At 49.8% G+C, this 13489-nt stretch overlaps 1 protein-coding gene across 6 annotated transcripts in view; it reads left to right on the forward strand.

Moving 5' to 3' along the window:
* The window catches only part of fhod3b (formin homology 2 domain containing 3b), a 98872-nt gene that overhangs the window by 12873 nt on the left and 72510 nt on the right, over window positions 1–13489 (forward strand). For all 6 annotated transcript variants that reach the window (XM_076970765.1, XM_076970766.1, XM_076970767.1 and 3 more), the window contains exon 3: window positions 2042–2106. In XM_076970765.1, coding sequence (XP_076826880.1) covers window positions 2042–2106 — 65 coding nt within the window. The remainder of the gene's footprint in view (window positions 1–2041; window positions 2107–13489) is intronic.

The following is a 13489-nucleotide window of genomic DNA, read 5'->3' on the forward strand; positions in this document are numbered from 1 at the left end:
GCCTCTGCTCCTCCGGCCCTGACGGGAGGCGGGGTTTTTTTGAGCTGAGTCATTTGCCTCACTACGGGAGTTTTGCCCCAGCATAGCCATGGGCAGAAAGATAATGCCAAGGGTGTCACAGTGAGAGCCCATGCTAGCTAGTTGCAACGTCAAACGTTAGACTATATGGCCAGTTCCCATGATGACAGGTCTAAGCAGACTGCTCCTGGGGACAGTCAAGCAGATAATGGTTTCTTTCCCAGCATTCGGTTCTTGTATGCTTCCGCCTTGCTCTGCAAGCGACTGGTAACGGTTCGCTTTGGGTGCTTTGTGCATATTTTTAGCCCTGCTGTTTAATTTGATAATGAGCACATGAGCAGTGAGGAGCCAGGTTACGGTTAGTAGCTGGGCTAGTGTTACGAGCAGGGGGAAGCACGAAGTTCATTACGAAACAGATCCAGTTACTGATTAGCTGCAACAGCGCAGGGATTAAGTTGCATACTGCTGCCATGTTGCTTTTACAAAAGGCCGTGCTGACACGGGCAGCCTGTGCCGGTCTGTGGCCGGGGACTCGTGCGGGCCAGAAGGTGCACGTGGGGCACAGGCTGGTCGCTCTGCCCACCACAGTGCTGCATGGCACGGGCCATCAAAATGCCGTTGTACAGCTTGAACAATGCTGTGGTTGTACCCACCGCCCCAACTGTTAGCGAAACAGTGTACCTGCTGGGGCAAAGGCGACGTATGGGGACTTATAGCAAGCGTTTGCAGTGTGGTGGTCATGCTCTGCCAGTTATCCGTGCTCACAACGCTGGGCTCATCTGCCTCTCTTGGTGTTTGGCAGCACTGGATTTTCCATGGACTAGTCTGAATGAGTCAATCTAGTTATGACCACAGTCATAATAAGTTACATAATGAGTTCCACTGCAGAGTTGAGCAGAGAAAGCCTTATCACGCTGGTGGAGGACTGCAGAATGTCCCAATCATCGTATTCATTTAATTTGATTTGCAGCATGAAGGTGATTGGCTTGCAGTGGAATCATATTTGACTTTGCATTATAGTCACCTGAAGAAAGATGGCAGCTCGGGTTGTTGTGGGATCTGAGCTTTGTGTGGACAAGGAGATTAGGTTTGAGTCTCTCTATCCGTGCAGCCTTCTGTCCTGCTGTGTATTCAAACGTTTTCATTCATGAGCCAGTTCCTCTGACCATCTAGGCTAATCTCTAGTTGAAACAGTGATCTGAGGGGTTGCGGATCACAGGTCTGGTGGGCTCAACCCTGTCTGTCTGTCACACTATTTCTGGGGCTTACCTGACCTATGTGTGTGCCCTCACTGACCCTCACTGACCCTCACTGACCTCTGCTCCCGGAGGCCAGGGGAGCATAGCGAGCTGGGGGCCCTTGGAGCTCTGCACTCACAGAGCTTGGAGTTTGCAGTCAACCCCCCCCCCCTCCACAAAGCCGCCAGAGACCCTTCAAGCAGCTGCATAAAAGTCATAGTAAACTGTCAAGGGCCGGGCTGCTGTGAGATCACTTGTTTGGACGTCAAGGCCACACATGAATATAGTCCCACAAGGAGAGTATCTCAGCTAACCTGACCCTCATACGAGACCAGCTGTAGCAAAAGGAATCGGGCCTCCTTGAGTAAACAGAGGTGTTACTGTAACTATATGTGTCAGGTAGTGTAACTCTTGCAGCAGTAATGGTCACTGGGAAAGGCGGTGTGACCGTGGGCCATGTGACTGAGGACAGTGTGACTGTGAATGCTAATATTTAGTCTCATCCATAATTGGAACTTAAACTGGAACAAACAAGTGCAAGATAATGGATCATTATTTGTTCATTTAATTTAGAAAGTAGATTTATTTATTTATTTCCTCAGGGATGACGGTCTTAATACTTTTTAATTAACGTCCTTCGGCTTCCGAGCAGCAGGTCTATTATGACTACAGAGAGAGAAGTGAGTGCATGTAACGGTACTGAAACGTGCCGAGGACGTTTTGACAGTGTGCAGCATTGCAGTGACTGTGATTGTAATTCCATTCATGTTTCCTTCATTTTTCAGGAGGGGCAGGAAGCACAGTATCATCCTGAGAACCCTGTTATCAGTGAGAGTCCACGCCTGTATAGGTGGGTAAGACGACACTCTCTCTGCTGCCATGGTGGATGTGTAAGACGATGATAAAGCCTTTCTGATCACCTGACTATAGCCCAGTGGTGCTGGAGTGTCACCGTTCTTTCACTGGTTTGCTCCTTCGCTGGAAAAGCTACTAGCTTCTGACTTGCTTCCTTTCATTTGGGCCACTATTGAAAATGTCCTGTTGAATTGTGCTGCCGTGCACTGACATTTGTGTGAATTATAACGAGGGCTCATTGTGGTTTCCAGATTCCCATCCCTTTTTACATCCTTTATTGTTTAGATATGATGTGAATTTGCGATAGAGTGGAGGAGTTGTCTCTCAACTGATTTGGAGCCCTTTACATATGCTTGAAGCTCCATTTCTCAACCAATTTATAAGCATACGCGTCTAAATTATGGCTTCACATACACACAGATACAGACACACTCACCTCTTGCCAATCACATTCAAGTTTAAATAAGTTAAGTTTAATAGCCTAAATGCATTTTGTTCCTTTCTAGCCGAATGGTATTTATGCGTAATCTAGAGCTGCTGAAGTAAATCTTGTGTAATTGGCACTGGAGGGCCATGTGGTGCAGCCTGATCAAGACTCTCCTGTAACGGGCCTGCCTAGCCGCCTGCCATCTGGCTGACGACTTGTACATGAGCGCTGACGACCCGAGCAGAGGTGTGGGGCAGCCCGGCCGGGTCAGCGCCGCGCTGCTTTCATGTCTGCCCTACCTGCTCCCCACGGCACCGCGCACCTTAACCCGCCCTCGCTAACTCCACAGAGCCAGCGCCAGCGCTTAGCACACTGCGTCGATTGTAGCGGCCCGGGCCATGTGTTTGCGTCTCGTAAATCTTAGCCAAGGCTAGAACGCCCCCCCCCCTCCCCCCCTACGCCTCAACCTCCAATGCACTCACCCCCTTTCCCCTTTCTCACACACACACACACACACCCCTTCGCAGCGGGTCCCGCTAAAGACCAACGGAACATATGGCGTGAGTTAACGGCCCCGGCTACAGAGGGGATCAGCCTGGCTTGTATTTTACGGGCCACCTGAAAGGGGGAGAGATCGGGGTGTATTACCTTCTCACCCCCCCCCCCCCCCCCCCCCCCCCCCATGCCACAGGAGTCTTATCTTAAACCAGGTTCCAGTTGCAGCAGAGTGTGTTGGTGTGTTTTCTCCTGGGTGTACACTGCGCTAACGATGCTCACTGCTCCCTCTCACGTGTGTTACTTCGTAAATGGCCGCCCCAGACTCTTCTGCTCGCTGCCATCATGACCATCGTAGCAGCGCTGTGGTATGGTACAGTCAAGTACATGTGGCACAGGGCCAAAACCACCCTCACCCGTGAAACCAATTGAGCTGGCTGCCATCAGGTTTTCGTTTGTACTTCACGCCGCGTTATTTTAGGGCGCTGATGACAGTCTCCACCCAAAGATCGACGCAAAGTTCTCTCCCTGCTAGCTCTTCCGACTGTATGTGAAAAAACAACCTGCAGAAACTTCTGGAAAAACTCCACAGCAATTTGCCCTGGGCTTTGATTTTGTTTCCTGTCTGATGGGCGGATCATGACGATGAGAGGAGAGAGCTGAGATGAAGCAGAGCGGCTCAGACACCTGCCCCAGTTTCACCTCTCTGATTGGAGTACCGACTGCAGTGAAAAAAAGGGCTACACGGATTCACAGAACCTATGGGGAAAAAAAAATTCCGACATTCATGAATTGGACGTAGGCAATCACTATTGGTGTAATCTTGGTGATCTACATGTGTGGTCCGCGTGAACAGCCGGGCCATCTGTGTGGAACATTATGGAACAGTGAGATAGGAAGAGCCGCATGTAGAAGTTATTTTACCTCAGCATTGGCAGGAGAACGGCGGCTTCTCCCCCCTCCCTGCGACCTGTCCTCATCCACTCAGCATTCTTGGTAGGAATGATAGGATCACTATTTCTGGTCTGCTGCATGTCTGGGGGATTGCTGCCCTGTCTGGGAGAAAGGTGGGGCCAGAATCAATACCCTGTGTCTTTCTCTCTCTCTCTCTCTCTCTCTCTCTCTCTCTCTCTGTATCTCTCTCTACCTCTTTGTCTTTCTCTCTTTGTGTATTTCTTTCAGTGTATTTTTCTCTCTGTCTGTATTTTTAGGCTTAGGCTACAGGTGTGCAGTATGTAGACAGCTGCACCTTCTTTGACTGGACGCCAACCACCTGTCTCTTCAATATGTGTGTGTGTTTATGTGTATATGTGTAAAGAAAGAGAAATGCAAGAGAACTTCTATAATGTTGTGTTGACACCAGGGCCCTTGGCCTGTACACATAAACTCATTTCATTGTGTCCATCTATTGGTCATCATGGTGTCAGAAGGTCCTCTCCCTCAGCCACCATGACATGAACACATTCAGAGGAATACGCCCAAGCCATTCGTAGTTATGCCACAATGCTATGGGTCATTATAAATCACCCCTTGGAAGTGGAGTGTCAGCGGGTCAGGGCGGGGTGAGGCTGATGACACACAGCAATCTGACCTACTTAGCATGTGTGTATCCAGTGTAGCTTTTATGCACTTCCACCTGGAGTGCAGAAGTGATCAGACAGTTTAATTGTACTTTTGAACTGAAAGCTGACCCAGACCCACAGTGTTGGTGTTCACATATTGTTTGTTCTTTTTCAAAGTCAAAGTCACACTCTGGTGCAAACAGACAATAAATACTGAGATATATAGAAATATATGCACCTATATTTTGTGCTACAAAACTACTACAAAAACTATAAAGATGTACAGTAAAAGACTGTACTGCACTCATTTAACTTTTTGAAGGTTCTTGAATGATTTTACTTTAGCAGTTTGACTGAAATCTGGTCATATCGATATCTTTGCTTGGCATTAGAACAACAGACACACAGAATCACCAGTTTTAACACATTCACTGCAACATATACATTACACACTTTCAAATTCCAAATCTTTAACTGAGACAGGACATAACTACACTGCATAACTACATGGTTAAGCAAGTTCTAGAAACATAACCCTAACCTTAACGGGCCTTTTGAAAAGTCGACTGGAGTTTCCAGCTGATTCGAACAATTGTTATCAGCGGCCGAGAGCTCCTCAAACATTCAGAGGTGAACACGTGAATCTCCTGGGCAGCTCAGTCCTCTTTCTATCTGCACTGTCTTCGGTATAAATCTGCTGAAAGGGCTCAGATTGATGGCGCTGGAATGGAGTGAGACAGGTCCTGACTGAAATACAAGTTTGAGAGTCTCCGTCTTGATAATCCATTAGTTTACGCTCCATGACCCCCAGTCCCCCCAACCCCCCCCCCACACACCCCCCCCCCCCCCCCCCCCCCCCACCCATGTCTCTTGCTTTCTTGGCACATTGTCATTCCTGTGGTGGTGAGAATGGTAAGGTTTCTCCACTAGCCTCGATGATTGTGTTCATCACAAACCCACCTGCATCCTGAATTAACTAGCGTGTCTCCGGCTTGGTGCTTTAATACATCCGACATCACAGACGGGGCTGTTTAGAAATGTTTTGGTTTTAGCGTGCGGTACACATGACTGATGAGTCACTCGGCGTGTCATTAGCAATCTGTGTCATTTAGCACGCTTGTGGGGAGCCGTACACGCCGCAATTCGAGGTTTCGAACCATAGTCACACGGCTGACTCTGAGGGGCAGCAGGGCGTGGCGCGTGAGGTTGGCCAACCACGACCCTCCAACGCAGCCCGAAGCAGGCGGCTGAGTCCCAGACCTTCCCACGCCTCAGCGCGCCCCTGGACTCGCCGCTAACCCAGGCTCCGCGCAGTGAGGTGGCGTGTTTACCGCATGAGCGCATGGTTCAACGATACCGGAGGAGCACTTGACACGGCGATTCGTCGTAATCAGCACGGCAAGGCCAGGCCGAACGATGTCAAAACGGGGCCGGGGCGGCGATTCATTCGGATCAGGCCCGGCGTGTGGTCCTGTTAAAAACCCCAGGCCCTCCGTTTATTTCTGTTAAGCTCTTCCGCACTCGGCGTGCACACGCGAGGGCTTTTCAAAGGGCCTGGACGGTGGGAGCGAGCAGGCCAGTGATTGACTTTGTTTTGTTTGTGAGGCGAGCCGCTCTAACAATCCCAGCCAGTGCCTCCATTTTAATTCCAGCCCACTTCATGGTAGGTAGTTAAAAGCACATTGTGGTTATGGTCCCATAACAGAGAGACGTGATGGAGTGGGGCTCACAGGGTTAACGCCTGAAGTTAAAGACATCCAAACACCACACAAACAGTGTCGACTCCTCGCTGCACATTTGCAGTTCTTGTTTCAATTATGCAGACCGTTTAAATGTGTACAGCGGACTTTTCTATGAAATTGACATACCTTTCTAATTAACTGATATTTGACTTAGCATGTCAATGTTCGTAAAACTTCTCTATAAAAGGAGCCATACTGATTTAAAAGGCCGAAGTAGCAGAAACAATAGGATTAGCACGTGAGCACGATGATATTTGCCCTTTTCTGTTCTGGACAACAAATTAACCGATGTGATTTAATGCGAACACAAGCATTGTTTTCTGTGGTGATGCTTTCTGTGTTCTGGGCGGTGATGCTCCCCCTGCAATGGAAGGTAGATGTGGACTAACACACATAACACACACAGGTACATGCGGCTAACGGCGCCGGGTACTCTGGTGTGTCCGTGCGGGACGCCCTTCAGGAGAGCCTCGACCCAAATGACAGGCGACGAGAGGTCGGAGGGACGTCGTCTTTTTAACGAGCTGTTATGGAAACGGCTCCAGGCAGCTTCCACTTCACCTTGAGTGATTTACCAACGCCCCTCAAACGGAGATTTACGCCGCCCCTAAATCCCTACACACCGGTATTAGTGCGCTCTGGCCTTTGGGCTGACAATTTGAAACACCGTTTTCCAAAAAAATGCAAGAGTGTGTACGGGGGACTTTTGGAATCGTAAATTCTCAATAATTCCTTGCGCCTTTCCAGGCCGTAAACAACGTTACTGTGTGTGTGTGTGTGTGTGTGTGTGTGTGTGTGTGTGTTTGGTGGGGGCGGGAGAGGGGTGACAGAGGGACAGCCTGAGCACGTTCACAGCTGTTCCTGAGCATCAGCGCCACTTCCCAGCTCTCTCCACATCATCCACATCCATGCTGGCAGTTTGTGGCACGCCGTCCTCTCATCTGTCCTGCATTCTTCTTCGGGTTTGTCTCATCATGCTGCACTCTGGTATTTGTGGAATCATGTGTTTGCGCCAGAGACCCAGCGGAAGGTCCCTCTCAGGCATGACTCGGAAGACAGACCTGTTCAGGTGGGACCCAGAGGACAGTCCTGCTCAGGTGGGACGCAGAGGACAGTCCTGCTCAGGTGGGACGCAGAGGACAGTCCTGCTCAGGTGGGACGCAGAGGACAGTCCTGCTTAGGTGGGACGCAGAGGACAGTCCTGCTTAGGTGGTACGCAGAGGACAGTCCTGTTCAGGTGGGACCCAGAGGACAGTCCTGCTCAGGTGGGAGGCAGAGGACAGTCCTGCTTAGGTAGGACGCAGAGGACAGTCCTGTTCAGGTGGGACCCAGAGGACAGTCCTGCTCAGGTGGGATGCAGAGGACAGTTCTGCTCAGGTGGGACCCAAAGGACAGTCTTGTTCAGGTGGGACCCAGAGGACAGTCCTGTTCAGGTGGGTCTCAGAGGATAGGCCTGCACTTTGAGTGCACTTTTTCCAGTCTTTTGTCTCGACTCATTCTTTCCCCCTGTATTCTGCTGGGGGAAGGGATATTTATATGTCCGGACTTGAGTTTATCACGCCGGTCCAGTGAGCAGAGGTTCACTCAAGCACCTGCAGGATGTCTTCTTTTCCAGACCCTATGCCAGGTGACTCGTTAGCGTGTGTGACTGTCGTAAGCCACGCAAGGGATTCTGGGCCATCGAAATCAGTTGTGTGACAGACTGCGTGACAGCTCCACTATCCTAAGAATGACTCACATCGTCCCCACTTAGCTCAGCGTAGCGACCCCGGCTCAGGGCTCCTGGACGCTCTGACCCGAGGGGCAGGCAGCCAGTCCACCCGCAGAGCGGTCTCGTCAGCGTCCCAGTACACACAGACAGACATTCGTGTAACAGGGGGCTGCGGGCCCGGTCCGGTCTCCCTCGTCCCCTCGTTCCTGCGCTCTAATGGAGTTAGAGTCACGTTCAGCAGCCAAGGGAAACATGGGCCTGCCAGAAGGCAGAGGCTCAACCCAAACACAGCAGGACATGCGGAGAAGGGGACTGGAGAAGGGGGCGGGTTTGGTATGGGGGGCGTGGTTGAGGAGTTGGGGGGGGGGGGGGGGGGTGTTGGAGCCACAGATCCAGGAGCGCATGGCGGTGAGGGCGATGCTATCTACGCCCCAGCTGGGTCTCCATGTCCTGACAGCCCTCAGACACATAGGGGCTTACAGCTCCCCAGGTCACTGATAAGATTTCAACACTGAAGTGACGCGGGAGGTTGGAAAACACAAATAAAAGGAAGCAACAGCTTTCACCAAGTGGACTTTCTCCGTTTCCAAGATGGTCCTGAAGCAAAGGCCGTACGCTGTGACTCACCTTGTAATTCACGCTCTTTTTCCAAACTTCTTGTAAGTTTGAGGCTGCAGGTTAGCCCTCTTGGACTGCGAGTTGGCCGTTTCGTAATGGGTTTGGACTGCAGTTTAGCCTTCTCGTACCTCACGTGACGCTTCGTGCCGGTAAGGCGATGACGCCAGGCCTGGACTAGCATGCTTTCAGAGACCCACATGTTGCAGTGCTGGCTGCTGTTTACCCAGCCTGCACCTCTGTCCCTGTCAGCAGGGTCCCTGAGATGGCTTTACCATGCTGGGTGATGCCGATGATAAGAAATTCTTCTGCCAGATGCTGTTTATTCCTCTCTGTTGGCCCATATTACTGACACTGTCCTCCTGCTGTAAAGATTGCTTATCTTGCAATCTGTAGCTCACTCTTACCACCCGTAGAACATCTGTTAAGCCACAAGAGTGGACATTTTGTCCAAAGAGACGGAAGGATGTCACTTACAGTGGCTCAAGCAAAGGCTCACGAATCAGCCAGCTACTCCGTGAGACCACACATATCTGCGAGGTAGCCAGTATCTATTGTCTGTTGTGACACGCCAGCTTCTGCACAGACCGAGATATTGAAAAATTCATACAGGCTGATGCCTGATTACATTTTAAACCTCTCTGTTTGTTTTGCATTCGAGCAAGCTGTGGTTCAGCCGGCCTGTTGCAACAATGGCTGAACTGTGACCTGGGCCTTCTCTAGCAGCTCCGCGGACATAAGCTGCAAACATCTGAACCACTATAGACACCCAACAGTGGAATATGGCCTCTCAGCTTCTTTCTCTTTCTTCCCTTCTCTCTCTCTCTCTCTCTCTCTCTCTCTCTCTCTCTCTCACACACACACACACACACACACGTTCCTGCAGACACATTTGCGGCATTTCTCATGAGCCATCTGGTTCCCATTGTGCCCCCCCCCCCCTCCCAAACCGACCCACGCTCCCTGCTGGGGTCCTCGCAGCTTTAAGGGGGGAGAGATTCAAACTGTCTACATGTTCATCCGTGGAGGTATTTTTATCAGAGCGCTAGGCTGTAACCCAAACCCTGCTCTGCTTCACGTCCCCCTGCTCGCCGCTGGGGGCTCACTGCCCCTTCGTTAGCCAGCTGTAACCTAGTTGGTGCTAATTACAATTGTTGTTTGGTCAACCCTGACCTGCAAAAAAACGACAAAACAAGTAATCCAAGTTCGAGTTTAATCCCTAATCCGAAGAGATCAAGCAGGGGATTATGAGCAGGCACTGTGGGCCACCGACGTCTTTGTTCGGCCTTTGCTGACTGTTGCTCAGGCATTTAAAACTGAATGGAGCCCAATATAAATCTACTAATAGAACTTTATAGCAGGAGCTGAATTTTGACCTGTGGCTTTGCAGGAAGCTGGTCAGTGGGTGCTAGCAGGGCTTGAACACTCTCACTGGTCTGCGCCACAGACCAAATACAAATACTGATCCAGCCCTTGATCTGAGTCAGTTAAAGAAGGTCACGAAAAACACTAACCGTGCATCTTAGCGGCGGGAATCTTAGAGAACCGTTTGAGAGCCTCTGATGTTGACGTATCAAAATCCAGCCTGCTAGCCACAACATTTCTCAACCGGGACGTAAACCTTGAAGAATGATGAGGGTCCCTATCAGATTAGCAGGCCCAGGAACGGACGGCGTTCACCAGGCTCTGATAGTGCACGACAGTGTGCTCCAGTGAACATCGCAGGTGTGCAGGCTTCTCTCAACACTTTTAACAGCTCGTGCTTGGGTGCTAGGGGACAAGCAAAGTTTTGACACTCGGTTTAGATACTTTTGTTGCCACTGAATGCTTGCTAAGCTGAGAGAGGGCACAGAGGGGATTGACAGCACCTGTGCTCTTGTCTCAGCATAAAACAGTTTAGGTTTGGTTACAAAAGTTAATACCTCACTACATTAAGACAAAGATTTCACGATTTACAGGTTTTAAATAGGTCTTATATTTGTTTTATATACTGTAGTTCTTACAGTAGTAAATACTATAATACTATACTATAAAAAATTCTACTGGTGTTTGCAAGAGTAGGTAGATGGGTACGTTTCTGTTTTCTGAGTATGATGTTTGTTAATTTCGTAAGTGGCTTTGATTCACCTTGATTACACCGCACAAACAATGGGACACCAATGGGGAACTTACATATGGAAAAACCTTTGCATAGTGATTTCATTTTGCATTATTGAATTAATGGAATTATAGGTTAGACGAAGCAAAAATGCCTTTATCCTGCTCACATTTTTAATTTAAATCCTGTCATGCTCTTTCATGCTCTTGGCCTGAGTCACATTTTAGAATTCTGAGTCCTTAATTGCAGTAAGTGAAAGTGAAGTAATCAGATTACGGGGCATTGTGCAAACATGCTTGGAAGACTCACCACCATACGTGAAGCAATCAGACCAAAGTGTCTAGGTTTGTTGGGACTTATATGATCACTCCCTCTCTTCATCTTTCTGCCTCACTTTCTCTCTTTTTCTTCCACTTTCTCTTTCTGGGCCATTGCCTACGCGCATCAGCTTCCTTGTAGATGGAAAGATTGTAACACAGCCATTCCTGTCTTGCCAAGTGCTTCTGAATAAAACAGTGGACCATGGAGGCTCCCAGCATTTCAGAGGAAAATGAGCAGTTCCCAGACGTTTCTCTCCCATACAGAGCAACTGTGGGAACGTGTCAGACGAGCCGGGGCCGAGCCGGAGCCACACTACCTTCATCCAGCCCGGACGACTGGCCTCCAGACCCTCAGAGATCCAGTCGTCTAGCTCGGTGCGTGCTGGAGGAGGCCCAGAACTTACTCCAGTTCTGGCCCCGCTGATTTCCCTCGCTCCACCACTTTGATGTCGGCGCTCAGCCTGCTCACGTCTCCGCTGACCTCCTCGGTTCGGCCGGGGGTGGCCGTCCACCGCCCCTCCGTCCCGGAGAGCAATCCCTGTGCTGTTCAGAGAATCGGCATAAATTATCGGCTTGTTTGCTGGATTCATTTGAGTGGGTTACTGTGCTAGGAATGTTCTGAAGAAGTACAGTAGCTCAATGCCTGATGTCTCACTGGACCTGCACGGGGCAAGTCTGATTGAAGCTTTCTTCAATCCTCTAGTACCATTTGGGATTACAGAGGCCCCTATCACAGGGGATGGGAGGATTTATTTCTATGATGTCACTTGGAAAAGTAGCTTTCTTTGTGCTTTATCAAGCCCAGGAAGCTCTCGGTTTTGTGCAACAGTGTACGTAACAGTGTATGCAACAGTGTACGCAAACTGTGGTTTTGCCCCACGCGTGGCCTTCATGATCTGCTATTATGGTATGAAAAAGCCACAGATCAGAACTCATAAGCCCAATAACCATTACAGTGGAGGCTGCTGCACTGAAGCAGACAGCAGGGTCTTCAGTCTGGAAGCTGGAGATGCAGCCCTCTGGAAACGTAGCACATAGCTCCGCATTATCGGTTAGGGTCATGCCGAAGGCCATGATGCCATTTTTAGGGCAGACATGAAAAAACACTCAAAGGTTTTGAGATTGGGCTTAAATGTAGGCATAGAGCAGATACGGTATCCTCTCAGATACAAGATCTATTCAAGAGTGCTCATCACTTTCGGTTCTTTCTGTGTCCCCTTTCTTATGCCTTTCTGGGAAAGCTGGATGGGGAAGTTGTTGGTTGTGGACAGCAGCTGATGGTGATTATTTTTAAGCAATGCCAGACCCAAGCTTACACTGGTGGAAAGTAGTTGGGCAGGCACTATATGCCGAATATGTCTGTGATTTGTGAATGAATGGTGTGCGAGTGTCTGATCCTGCGGACCCCTCGTGGGATCGGACAAAGGTGTTCTTGTGTTCGCTTGCCTTGAGGAGTCGTGAGCCACTGAAGTTGAAACAGTTCATTTCTCTTCTCTCTCTCTCCAGTGTTGGGGAGTGTGCTAAGAGTCCCCTGCTAGCATAAAGGGCAACCCCGTGGAGTCCCGCCCCCTCACGGCCCTGGGCCAGCATCTGAAGAGTTCCGCTGCGGAGCCTGAGTGGGAGAACATTGAGAAACCTTTGTCACCCTTTGCTGGGTAGAAGAAAAGGATGGTGGATCGAAATGGAGACGAGGCCCCAGCTCCTCTGTGAGAGCTGTGTCCAAGAGGCGCGCTTAATCTGCTCAGCCATTGTGCGGGCATGGCGCACCCCCATCGACCCCAGCCAACCTTAACAGCCATTAAGGTGTCAGGAGCAGCTTCGCCCATTCATAGGCTTTAAGAGTCAGTGAAGTGGCTGAACCGCAGCTCCCAGCGGGCCAATCAGGAGCCGGCTTATCTTCATCGTCTGCATGTCCCGTCTGTAAGAAGGTCCACAGGCGTGAGGTTGTTGCGATGGGGATGGTCGAACAAAGTGGCGACGGGCCTGAAACCCAACGTGGCGAATGAGAAAGGGCTCTGTGTATCTTTCAGCTGCTTCTCTCTGGACACAGCCAACCTTGCCACTCAGCTAGCCCCGCCCCCTCTCCTCCCCCTCCTCCCCTGCTACGGTATGTGCCAACATATGTGCTGCACTGGTGCTGTTGCTACCCAAAGCAAACCTTATATTTAGTTTTTGGCATCAATTAGTTTATATATAAAAACTGCTTTAGCTATTTCTATGTAGTTTGCAGGTCAGATCCATGCATGGAGATGTTGACAGTAGCCGTGACACCTCTGGGTGGGTTTTTTCTGCACTGTAAAAAAAAAAAAGTTCAGCAAAATAAAAATAAAAAATTGTCAACTTATTACAAGTGATTTTTTGAGTAAATTGAACTTTTCACTCAAAAGTCTGCCCAACTCAGAATATAA

Source organism: Brachyhypopomus gauderio, chromosome 13 (genome assembly GCF_052324685.1).
Source record: "Brachyhypopomus gauderio isolate BG-103 chromosome 13, BGAUD_0.2, whole genome shotgun sequence".
Lineage (NCBI taxonomy): Eukaryota > Metazoa > Chordata > Actinopteri > Gymnotiformes > Hypopomidae > Brachyhypopomus > Brachyhypopomus gauderio.